At 45.3% G+C, this 11,888-nt stretch overlaps 2 protein-coding genes across 2 annotated transcripts; both read left to right on the forward strand.

Moving 5' to 3' along the window:
• Nucleotides 1-6,886: 6,886 nt before the first annotated feature.
• LOC149982750 (uncharacterized) lies at nucleotides 6,887-9,428 on the forward strand. The gene is made up of 2 exons (XM_090236921.1): nucleotides 6,887-6,969; nucleotides 7,265-9,428. The coding sequence occupies exons 1-2, from the start codon at nucleotides 6,887-6,889 to the stop codon at nucleotides 8,112-8,114; spliced, it is 933 nt and encodes a 310-aa protein (XP_090093047.1). The 3' UTR covers nucleotides 8,115-9,428.
• Nucleotides 8,142-10,473, forward strand: LOC149982751 (uncharacterized; the record flags this gene model as incomplete). The annotated part of the gene is made up of 1 exon (XM_090239250.1): nucleotides 8,142-10,473. A coding segment is annotated over exon 1 (1,908 nt), but the record flags the coding sequence as incomplete, so codon positions are not given.
• Between the last annotated feature and the right edge of the window lie 1,415 nt (nucleotides 10,474-11,888).

Here is an 11,888-nt window from a genome sequence, read left to right on the forward strand (position 1 = left end):
CAACGGAGGAAATCATCAATCAGCGCACGGTCCAGCACGTCCCGAGAGGGAACCCAACTCCTCTCCTCAGGACCGTACCCCTCCCAGTCAACTAGGTACTGATGACCACGGCCCCGAGGACGCATGTCCAAGATTTTACGGACCCTGTAGATAGGTGCGCCCTCGACAAGGATGGGGGGGGGGGGGGGAAGACGAGCGGGGGCGCGAAGAACGGGCTTAACACAGGAGACATGGAAGACCGGGTGGACGCGACGAAGATATCGCGGAAGAAGAAGTCGCACTGCGACAGGATTAATGACCTGAGAGATACGGAATGGACCAATGAACCGCGGGGTCAACTTGCGAGAAGCCGTCTTAAGGGGAAGGTTCTGAGTGGAGAGCCAAACTCTCTGACCGCGACAATATCTAGGGCTCTTCGTTCTACGCTTATTAGCAGCTCTCACAGTCTGCGCCCTATAACGGCAAAGTGCAGACCTGACCCTCTTCCAGGTGCGCTCGCAACGTTGGACAAAAGCCTGAGCGGAGGGGACGCTGGACTCGGCGAACTGAGATGAGAACAACGGAGGCTGGTACCCGAGGCTACTCTGAAAAGGAGATAGCCCGGTCGCAGACGAAGGAAGCGAGTTGTGGGCGTATTCTGCCCAGGGGAGCTGTTCTGACCAAGACGCAGGGTTGCGAAAAGAAAGACTGCGTAAGATGCGACCAATAGTCTGATTGGCCCGTTCTGCTTGACCGTTAGACTGGGGGTGAAAGCCGGAAGAGAGACTGACGGAAGCCCCAATCAAACGGCAAAACTCCCTCCAAAATTGAGACGTGAATTGCGGACCTCTGTCCGAAACGACGTCTGACGGAAGGCCATGAATTCTGAAAACATTCTCGATGATGATTTGTGCCGTCTCTTTAGCAGAAGGAAGCTTAGCAAGGGGAATGAAATGAGCCGCCTTAGAGAACCTATCGACAACCGTAAGAATAACAGTCTTCCCCGCTGACGAAGGCAGTCCGGTGACAAAATCTAAGGCGATGTGAGACCACGGTCGAGAGGGAATAGGAAGCGGCCTGAGACGGCCGGCAGGAGGAGAGTTACCGGACTTAGTCTGCGCGCAGACCGAACAAGCAGCCACGAAACGACGCGTGTCATGCTCCCGGGTGGGCCACCAGAAACGCTGGCGAATGGAAGCAAGCGTACCCCGAACGCCAGGGTGGCCGGCTAACTTGGCAGAGTGAGCCCACTGAAGAACGGCCAGACGAGTAGGAACGGGAACGAAAAGAAGGTTCCTAGGACAAGCGCGCGGCGACGGAGTTTGAGTGAGTGCTTGCTTTACCTGCCTCTCAATTCCCCAGACAGTCAACCCGACAACACGCCCCTCAGGGAGAATCCCCTCGGGGTCAGTGGAGGCTACTGAAGAACTGAAGAGACGAGACAAAGCATCAGGCTTGGTGTTCTTAGAGCCCGGACGATAAGAAATCACGAACTCGAAACGAGCGAAAAACAGCGCCCAACGCGCCTGACGCGCATTAAGTCGTTTGGCAGAACGGATGTACTCAAGGTTCCTATGGTCAGTCCAAACGACAAAAGGAACGGTCGCCCCCTCCAACCACTGTCGCCATTCGCCTAGGGCTAACCGGATGGCGAGCAGTTCGCGGTTACCCACATCATAGTTACGTTCCGACGGCGACAGGCGATGAGAAAAATACGCGCATGGGTGGACCTTGTCGTCAGAGAGGGAGCGCTGAGAAAGGATGGCTCCCACTCCCACCTCTGACGCGTCAACCTCGACAACGAACTGTCTAGAGACGTCAGGTGTAACAAGGATAGGAGCGGATGTAAAACGATTCTTGAGGAGATCAAAAGCTCCCTGGGCGGAAACGGACCACTTAAAGCACGTCTTGACAGAAGTAAGGGCTGTGAGAGGAGCTGCCACCTGACCGAAATTACGGATGAAACGACGATAGAAGTTCGCGAAGCCGAGAAAGCGCTGCAGCTCGACGCGTGACTTAGGGACGGGCCAATCAATGACAGCTTGGACCTTAGCGGGATCCATCTTAATGCCTTCAGCGGAAATAACAGAACCGAGAAATGTGACGGAGGAGGCATGAAAAGTGCACTTCTCAGCCTTCACAAAAAGACAATTCTCTAAAAGGCGCTGGAGGACACGTCGAACGTGCTGAACATGAATCTGGAGTGACGGTGAAAAAATCAGGATATCGTCAAGGTAAACGAAAACAAAGATGTTCAGCATGTCTCTCAGGACATCATTGACTAATGCCTGAAAGACAGCTGGAGCGTTAGCGAGGCCGAAAGGAAGAACCCGGTATTCAAAGTGCCCTAACGGAGTGTTAAACGCCGTCTTCCACTCGTCCCCCTCCCTGATGCGCACGAGATGGTAAGCGTTACGAAGGTCCAACTTAGTGAAAAACCTGGCTCCCTGCAGGATCTCGAAGGCTGAAGACATAAGAGGAAGCGGATAACGATTCTTCACTGTTATGTCATTCAGCCCTCGATAATCTATGCAGGGGCGCAGAGACCCGTCCTTCTTCTTGACAAAAAAAAACCCCGCTCCGGCGGGAGAGGAGGAGGGGACTATGGTACCGGCGTCAAGAGCTACAGACAAATAATCCTCGAGAGCCTTACGTTCGGGAGCCGACAGAGAGTATAGTCTACCCCGGGGGGGGGTGGTTCCCGGAAGGAGATCAATACTACAATCATACGACCGGTGTGGAGGAAGAGAGGTGGCCCTGGACCGACTGAACACCGTGCGCAGATCGTGATATTCCTCCGGCACCCCTGTCAAATCACCAGGCTCCTCCTGTGAAGAAGAGACAGAGGAAACAGGAGGGATAGCAGACATTAAACATTTCACATGACAAGAGACGTTCCAGGAGAGGATAGAATTACTAGACCAATTAATGGAAGGATTATGACAAACTAGCCAGGGATGGCCCAAAACAACAGGTGTAAAAGGTGAACGAAAAATTAAAAAAGAAATGGTTTCACTATGATTACCAGAAACAGTGAGGGTTAAAGGTAGCGTCTCACGCTGAATCCTGGGGAGAGGACTACCATCCAGGGCGAACAAGGCCGTGGGCTCCTTTAACTGTCTGAGAGGAATGTCATGTTCCCGAGCCCAGGTCTCGTCCATAAAACAGCCCTCCGCCCCAGAGTCTATTAAGGCACTGCAGGAAGCTGACGAACCGGTCCAGCGTAGATGGACCGACAAGGTAGTGCAGGATCTTGAAGGAGAGACAGGAGTAGTAGCGCTCACCAGTAGCCCTCCGCTTACTGACGAGCTCTGGCCTTTTACTGGACATGAAGTGACAAAATGACCAGCGGCACCGCAATAGAGACAGAGGCGGTTGGTGATTCTCCGTTCCCTCTCCTTAGTCGAGATGCGGATACCTCCCAGCTGCATGGGCTCAGCACCCGAGCCGGCAGAGGAAGATGGTAGTGATGCGGAGAGGGAGGCGACGGAGAGCGCGAGCTCCTTTCCACGAGCTCGGTGACGAAGATCAACCCGTCGCTCAATGCGAATAGCGAGTTCAATCAAGGAATCCACGCTGGAAGGAACCTCCCGGGAGAGAATCTCATCCTTTACCTCTGCGCGGAAACCCTCCAGAAGACGAGCGAGCAAGGCCGGCTCGTTCCAGCCACTGGAGACAGCAAGAGTGCGAAACTCAATAGAGTAGTCTGTTATGGATCGATTGCCTTGACATAGGGAAGACAGGGCCCTGGAAGCCTCCTCCCCAAAAACAGATCGATCAAAAACCCGTATCATCTCCTCCTTAAAGTCTTGATACTGGTTAGTACACTCAGCCCTTGCCTCCCAGATTGCCGTGCCCCACTCACGAGCCCGTCCAATAAGGAGAGATATGACGTAGGCGACACGAGCAGTGCTCCTGGAGTAAGTGTTGGGCTGGAGAGAAAACACAATATCACACTGGGTGAGGAACGAGCGGCATTCAGTGGGCTCCCCAGAGTAACACGGCGGGTTATTGATTCTGGGCTCCGGAGATTCGAAAGCCCTGGAAGTGGCCGGTGGATCGAGGCGGAGATGGTGAACCTGTTCTGTGAGGTTGGAGACTTGGGTGGCCAGGGTCTCAACGGCATGTCGAGCAGCAGACAATTCCTGCTTGTGTCTGCCTAGCATCGCTCCCTGGATCTCGACGGCTGAGTGGAGAGGATCCGAAGTCGCTGGGTCCATTCTTGGTCGGATTCTTCTGTTACGGTGCGTGAATGAGGACCCAAAAGCGAATCAACTTAAACAGAGCTTCTTTAATTACCAAACATAGGTAGGCTCAGATGGACCGGCAGATTCCGACAGGACAGGACAAGGTTACAGCAAACATGACGGCAGTCTGGTTCAGGCATGAATGACACAAACAAACAAGAATCCGACAAGGACAGGAGCAGAAACAGAGAGAGATATAGGGACCTAATCAGAGGGAAAAAGGGAACAGGTGGGGAACGGGGTGAATGGGTAGTTAGAGGAGACAAGGGACAGCTGGGGGAAAGCGGGGGAGAAAAGGTAACCTAACACGACCAGCAGAGGGAGACAGGGTGAAGGGAAAGGACAGAGACAAGACAACATGACAGTACATGACAGCAAGGTAGCCAAAGTGGAATCAAAAGTCATAGGCCTAATCATCAATCAAATATGAAATATAAAACCAAAATATAATCTACATATAAAGACAACATGTCATCTACATGTGTTATAGAATAGCTCCCTTCTCACATCCCAGGTCATGTTTGGACTGGAACGTGACAACTCAACGGGCTATGCGCATCTCCCCAATAGCCTACAGACAACTTTCCTGAGTGCAATGTCATTAATGTGACCGATATGTACAGTATAATAAGCATAGTGAAGAAGGAAAATATCCCACCTCTGACGCACAGCAGAGAGAGACATCGCTGCTGAGATTTCCCCTGGAGCAAGAGTCCCTCAAGAATTTAAAAACGGTCATTGCGTTACAATGAATGTCCTCCCCAAACGCTTGTTGCATCGTGAACTATCCTCCCAGTCCCTTGGGAGTTCATCGGATGGATGATGCGCCGCTGCCATTTACTTGGATGAGAAGTTGGACGAACGCTCCTCCAGCTCACGATACGAAATGGTGGAGAACTACAGTGTGGTGATGTGTCGTTCACGAACGAACGGCTCTTTTTGAACGGATCTTTTTGTTGAACCTCGGGAACCGAATTGCATCGGTGAAAGAGCCATTCATCTGGCTCTATGATTTGCATACTGCTACTACTGCTTGTTGAGATCAGAACAACGTTTTTCTGTAGATAAATTACAACATCATTATCTAAAGGGGGTGAATCCTCACTGCAGAAACAATAAATAATGTGGAGAGCGGGTCAATCTGGTCCACGAGGATTTATTTCATAATTAAAAACGAATTCTTCTTTTTTTACGCGCATTTCACGATCTGACTTAATGGAAGCCTACCTTTTGTTCTTTACATTTAATATTAGCAATTTTTTCATTGTTTTAGATTGATTTTAAGCGTTTTGAAGGAAGATCCGTTTATGAGCCAAATGAACCCGCTCTTTTACTTGAACGGAGCCGAATGTGCCGGTCACCGAAAAGACTCAGAAAGCCCATCACTACGACAGCGGAGAGATGAGATCCAAAGAGAGCACCACAATCAACAGACACACTCAACAGATAGGCGGTAAGGGCGTTGGGATTTGACTGTCACAGGGACAAACTAATAAGAGGTTATACTTCATTGGAATAGGTGGTTCTTGAGGTAACGGTGGTCAATTGAAAACGGATCAACTGGATTCTTGTACCCCGGAGAACAGGTGTAGTCCAGCAGTTGGTGATGGTGACATACTGAACAGTTCGACCTGGACAGGTGCACCAGAGTTGTGATTGTATGTTTGTTTGTACAGTTATGGCTGTAATGTTATTATTTTGTGTTCTCACTAAACACCCACATTTGTATTTGTGTGGGAAATGTTTGTAGGCTATAGTTGCTGTTTGTATTTCATTGAACTTTAGGCCCATACAAAGACAAATCACACAACATAGAATTCCAAATAACCTTAGGCAAAAATACACGAAATAAAAGTCAAGTGAAAATAGTTATAAATGACTTTATCAATTATGAGTAGCTAAACATTATCGACTTTTGGACACTGATGCGCAGGAGAACCCCTAGCTGTCAATCAAGCAGGCGCGGTGAACGGATTATGACGCTCAAGCGTTCCAAATGACGCAACAATACAGCTCCAGACCAGAGAAAGTTAAATCCGAGGATATTATTCGGTTCAACACTAAAACTGAGGTTTGACACGTGTGATTTGAGGTGAGTCAAATATTTACAAAAGTTTACAATACATTAACCATCCGCTTCGTTATTTCTGTTGCTATCAATCACTCCATCTGTATCTACTCTTCTGTCTGTCTGTCGGACTATCTGAATTGTCTGTGTACTGTCTAGGCAGCATATGCCAGAAAGGTTCTTTCACATAGGCTCATATTCACAAAGTCTCATAGAAGGAGTTCTGATCAATAATCAGTTTGGTGTTTTAAATTAAACTGAATACGTTTTGATGGACAGGAGGCGACCTGATCCTAGATCAGCACTCCTACCCTGAAACACTTTGTGAACACAATCCAGGTGTACTGTGATTATGAAGTTGTGATGAGGTATTATTATATTAGTTGTGCTGATGCATGATGGGTTGTAGGCTAGAGCTTGAGGACTCAACTCTGAAGACTGTTTCTGAATTCACTGACCTGGTGAGTAAATGTTGTGTACAATGGCACCATCTAGTGACAGAAACATAGAAACACACATTGTTGCTAAACGAAGGCATCTCTTTATTTTCCAGAAATACAACTTGTAGACCTTTCCTGCAGGCTCTGAGGAGATGGACACCTCTTCTTCTTCTGGACGATCTCCGTCTCCTACTGGGACTGTCTTCTTACCCCCTCCTATCATGTGGAACAGTCTGTAAGTCATTCATCACATAACCTAGCTCTGGTACAGGGCATTATGTGCGGCTTGCTGAAGGAAGGCTCAGTGTCTGCAAGCTGTACGTAACGCCCTGGACCAGAGTGACACATTACCCACCTCTGGCCATCATGGATAGTCAACTCATCACATTCACATACTGTAAGTCACAGTTGTGTGATTTGTGTTATTAAAGACAGTTAAATTGAGCAGAAGTTGAATTATTATTTTAATATTGTAGTAAATTGTCTGAGTTCACTTCCTAAATAATGTGTTGACATTCCTTTGCTCCCAGCTACAAGCAGGCAGAGATGGAGGTTCACTTCCTGAGAGAAGAGAAGAAGACCTATACAGAGAAGGAAGCCCACATGCTTGAGTTGAGGGGGAAGAATCGAACAATCCGAAATCAGAAGAAGGAGATGGACAGACTCCAAGTGTGCCTCTGGGAGGAGGAAAAGAAGAAGAGGAATGGTGGAACGGAGAAGGACAAGATCATTGAACAATTACAGTTTGAGACAGACCATCTCCGAGCCCTTTTAAAAGATGAAAGGAGGAGAAGAAGAGTAGAAAGGGGTATCATGGAAGAGTGGAAGACTGAGATCCTGAGACTGAGGGAGGCAGAGAGCCAGAGGGAGGCAGAGAGCCAGAGGGAGGCAGAGAGTCAGAGGGAGGCAGAGAGCCAGAGAGATGCAGAAAGACAGAGAGAAGCAGAGAGACAGAGAGAAGCAGAGAGACAGAGAGAAGCAGAGAGACAGAGAGAAGCAGAGAGACAGAGGGAGGCAGAGAGAGAGAGGGAAGCAGCGAGACAGAGGGAAGCAGAGAGAGCCACAGAAGCAATGGAGCACCAGAGAAAACTGCAGGAGATCCACAGACTCAAACGACTGCTGGATCTACTGATGGTGGACCTACAACTGGCCCACGTAAGACATGTCATTGTTATTATTAAAAGGCAGTGTATATTTACCCAGCTGAAAATGAATAGTGGCAGACAGCGTTACGCTAACCCAATGTTAACTTTTATTCCTTTCCTTAACCCTTACCTTAACCTCACTGAAACTATACCTAACCTTTACCTTAACCCAACCCTAGGTCCTGAACCTAACCTTCATTTATCTCAACCCCTATGCCTTTCTTCTGCCGGTTGAATATCCACTTCCTTATTAACGTCATTACTGTTGTTGTTGTTGATAACTGTATCTGTGAAGGTTGTAAACAGTTGCATTAGTGAAGCATCATTTGTAGAAGTAATTTCTACAAGCATAAACATCAGAGGCAACATTGTTGTAACATCACACAAATTGTAACAGGAATTTCTCAAACCCCTAACTGAATGAGCAAGAAGGTTGTGTGTTTGTATTTGAACACATTTTGGACATAATTGATTCCATAAAATGTCTCATAATTTTTTCAAACCATGATAATACATTAATTGACAATGAATTGTCCAGATGAATTGATCAAAATGACCCTGCTATTGATGTTGTCCAGTGTTTGATTCAATTACCTAGCTCTAGGTTATATTTCTGTGTATCGTTCTCTGCAAATCTTTTGAAAGTATGTCTTGGTAATAGATTATCACTAATTTAACCTTTTAAAATGAAGCAAGAGATTGAGAGATTGAGGCTATGGCAGAAAGTCATGGAGGATCAGCGACCAAGACTGGCCTGGAACAACAAACCTATTGAGACAGGAAGAGAGAGGGAAAGAGAGAGAGAAAAAGAGAGAGAAAGGGAGATGGAAAGGAAGAGAAAAGCAGAATTGGAAAGACAAGAAATGAAGAAGAAAGTGGAACAGGCAGAAGAAACGATAAAAGCGTTAGAACGAGAGATTGAGAGATTGAAAGAGATTGAGAAGGAAATCATATTTGAAAGAGAAAGAGACATGCGTATTGCAGAGAATGAGAAAGTCAAACTGGTTAACGAAAAGGTAAAAGAGTTAGAGAGAGAGGTTGAGAGACTGAAAGAAGATATGACAACAAAAGAGATTCAATACAAAATCAAATTTGAAAGAGCGAAAGAAGCGTTTAGAAGACAGAATGAGAGAGTGAAACAGGTTAACCAAAATGTACTAGTGTTAGACAGAGAGGTTGTGAGAATGAAAGAAGAGATTAGATTGAAAGACGAGACTGAACCAGAGAGAACATTTGATAGAGACAGAGAGAGAGAAAATGATTGGAGACGAAGTGAAGAGGAGTTGAAAAATAGAGTGGAGAGAGAGATGGAGATGGAGACAGCCCTCATCAATGACAAAAATACGTCTGAATTGGAGGAAGTCTTCAAGAAAATCAAGGAACAGCAGATAGAATTAGAAAATATGGAAACAGACAAATATAAATGGAAACAGAACCAAATGGACATGGAGGAGAAGATGGAGGGTGAGCACAACAAACAGAAAGAGGTAGAAAGAAAGAGAATGGAGAAAATACCAAAACAGAGACAAGAAGAAGATGAGAAGAAGAAGGAGATGGAGAGAGAAGAAGAGGAGAGACGCAAACAGAAGCACATAGAGATGGAAGAGGAAGAAAGAGAGAGGGAGAAAGAGAGACAGAGACAGATCAAAAGGAAGAGAATGGAGAAGAGACAGAAAATTATGGAAAGAGAAGAAGAGAGACAGAGAGAGATTGAAAGAGAGATTGAAGAAGAAAGATGTAAACAGAAGCAAATAGAGATGGAAGAGGAAGAACGAGAAAGGGAGAAAGAGAGACAGAGAGAGATCAAAAGGAAGAGAATGGAGAAGAGACAGAAAATTATGGAAAGAGAAGAAGAGAGACAGAGAGAGATTGAAAGAGAGATTGAAGAAGAAAGATGTAAACAGAAGCAAATAGAGATGGAAGAGGAAGAAAGAGAGAGGGAGAAAGAGAGACAGAGAGAGATCAAAAGAAAGAGAATGGAAAAGAGACAAAAACATATCGAAAGAGAAGAAGAGAGACAGAAAGAGATTGAAAGAGAGCACGAAGAAGAAAGATGTAAACAGAAGAAAATAGAGATGGAAGAGAAAGAAAGAGAAGAAGAGAGACAGAGAGAGATTGAAAGAGAGCACGAAGAAGAAAGATGTAAACAGAAGCAAATAGAGATGGAAGAGGAAGAACGAGAGAGGGAGAAGAGACAGAGAGAGATCAAAAGAAAGATAATGGAAAAGAGACAAAAACATATTGAAAGAAAAGAAGAGAGACAGAAAGAGATTGAAAGAGAGCACGAAGAAGAAAGATGTAAACAGAAGCAAATAGAGATGGAAGAGGAAGAACGAGAGAGGGAGAAAGAGAGACAGAGAGAGATCAAAAGAAAGAGAATGGAGAAGAGACAGAAAAACATGGAAAGAGAAGTGAGACAGAAAGAGATTGAAAGAGAGAATGAAGAACAACTATTTAAACAGAAGCAAATAGAGATGGAAGAGGAAGAAAGAGAAGAAGAGAGACAGAGAGAGATCAAAAGAGAGAATGATGAAGAAATGTGTAAACAGAAGCAAAAAGAGATGGAAGAGGAAGAACGAGAGAGGGAGAAAGAGAGACAGAGAGAGATCAAAAGGAAGAGAATGGAGAAGAGACAGAAAATTATGGAAAGAGAAGAAGAGAGACAGAGAGAGATTGAAAGAGAGATTGAAGAAGAAAGATGTAAACAGAAGCAAATAGAGATGGAAGAGGAAGTACAAGAGAAGGAGAAAGAGAGACAGAGAGAGATCAAAAGAAAGATCATGGAAAAGAGACAAAAACATATCGGAAGAGAAGAAGAGAGACAGAGAGAGATTGAAAGAGAGAATGAAGAAGAAAGATGTAAACAGAAGCAAATAGAGATGGAAGAGGAAGAACGAGAGAGGGAGAAAGAGAGACAGAGAGAGATCAAAAGGAAGAGAATGGAGAAGAGACAGAAAATTATGGAAAGAGAAGAAGAGAGACAGAGAGAGATTGAAAGAGAGATTGAAGAAGAAAGATGTAAACAGAAGCAAATAGAGATGGAAGAGGAAGAAAGAGAGAGGGAGAAAGAGAGACAGAGAGAGATCAAAAGAAAGATAATGGAAAAGAGACAAAAACATATCGAAAGAGAAGAAGAGAGACAGAAAGAGATTGAAAGAGAGCACGAAGAAGAAAGATGTAAACAGAAGAAAATAGAGATGGAAGAGAAAGAAAGAGAAGAAGAGAGACAGAGAGAGATTGAAAGAGAGCACGAAGAAGAAAGATGTAAACAGAAGCAAATAGAGATGGAAGAGGAACAACGAGAGAGGGAGAAAGAGAGACAGAGAGAGATCAAAAGAAAGAGAATGGAGAAGAGACAGAAAAACATGGAAAGAGAAGTGAGACAGAAAGAGATTGAAAGAGAGAATGAAGAACAACTATTTAAACAGAAGCAAATAGAGATGGAAGAGGAAGAAAGAGAAGAAGAGAGACAGAGAGAGATTGAAAGAGAGATTGAAGAAGAAAGATGTAAACAGAAGCAAATAAAGATGGAAGAGGAAGAACGAGAAAGGGAGAAAGAGAGACAGAGAGAGATCAAAAGGAAGAGAATGGAGAAGAGACAGAAAATTATGGAAAGAGAAGAAGAGAGACAGAGAGAGATTGAAAGAGAGATTGAAGAAGAAAGATGTAAACAGAAGCAAATAGAGATGGAAGAGGAAGAAAGAGAGAGGGAGAAAGAGAGACAGAGAGAGATCAAAAGAAAGATAATGGAAAAGAGACAAAAACATATCGAAAGAGAAGAAGAGAGACAGAAAGAGATTGAAAGAGAGCACGAAGAAGAAAGATGTAAACAGAAGCAAATAGAGATGGAAGAGAAAGAAAGAGAAGAGAGACAGAGAGAGATTGAAAGAGAGCACGAAGAAGAAAGATGTAAACAGAAGAAAATAGAGATGGAAGAGAAAGAAAGAGAAGAAGAGAGACAGAAAGAGATTGAAAGAGAGAATGAAGAACAACTATTTAAACAGAAGCA

This window comes from Oncorhynchus mykiss, chromosome 6, assembly GCF_057628025.1.
Source record: "Oncorhynchus mykiss isolate SJ-2025 chromosome 6, ASM5762802v1, whole genome shotgun sequence".
Lineage (NCBI taxonomy): Eukaryota > Metazoa > Chordata > Actinopteri > Salmoniformes > Salmonidae > Oncorhynchus > Oncorhynchus mykiss.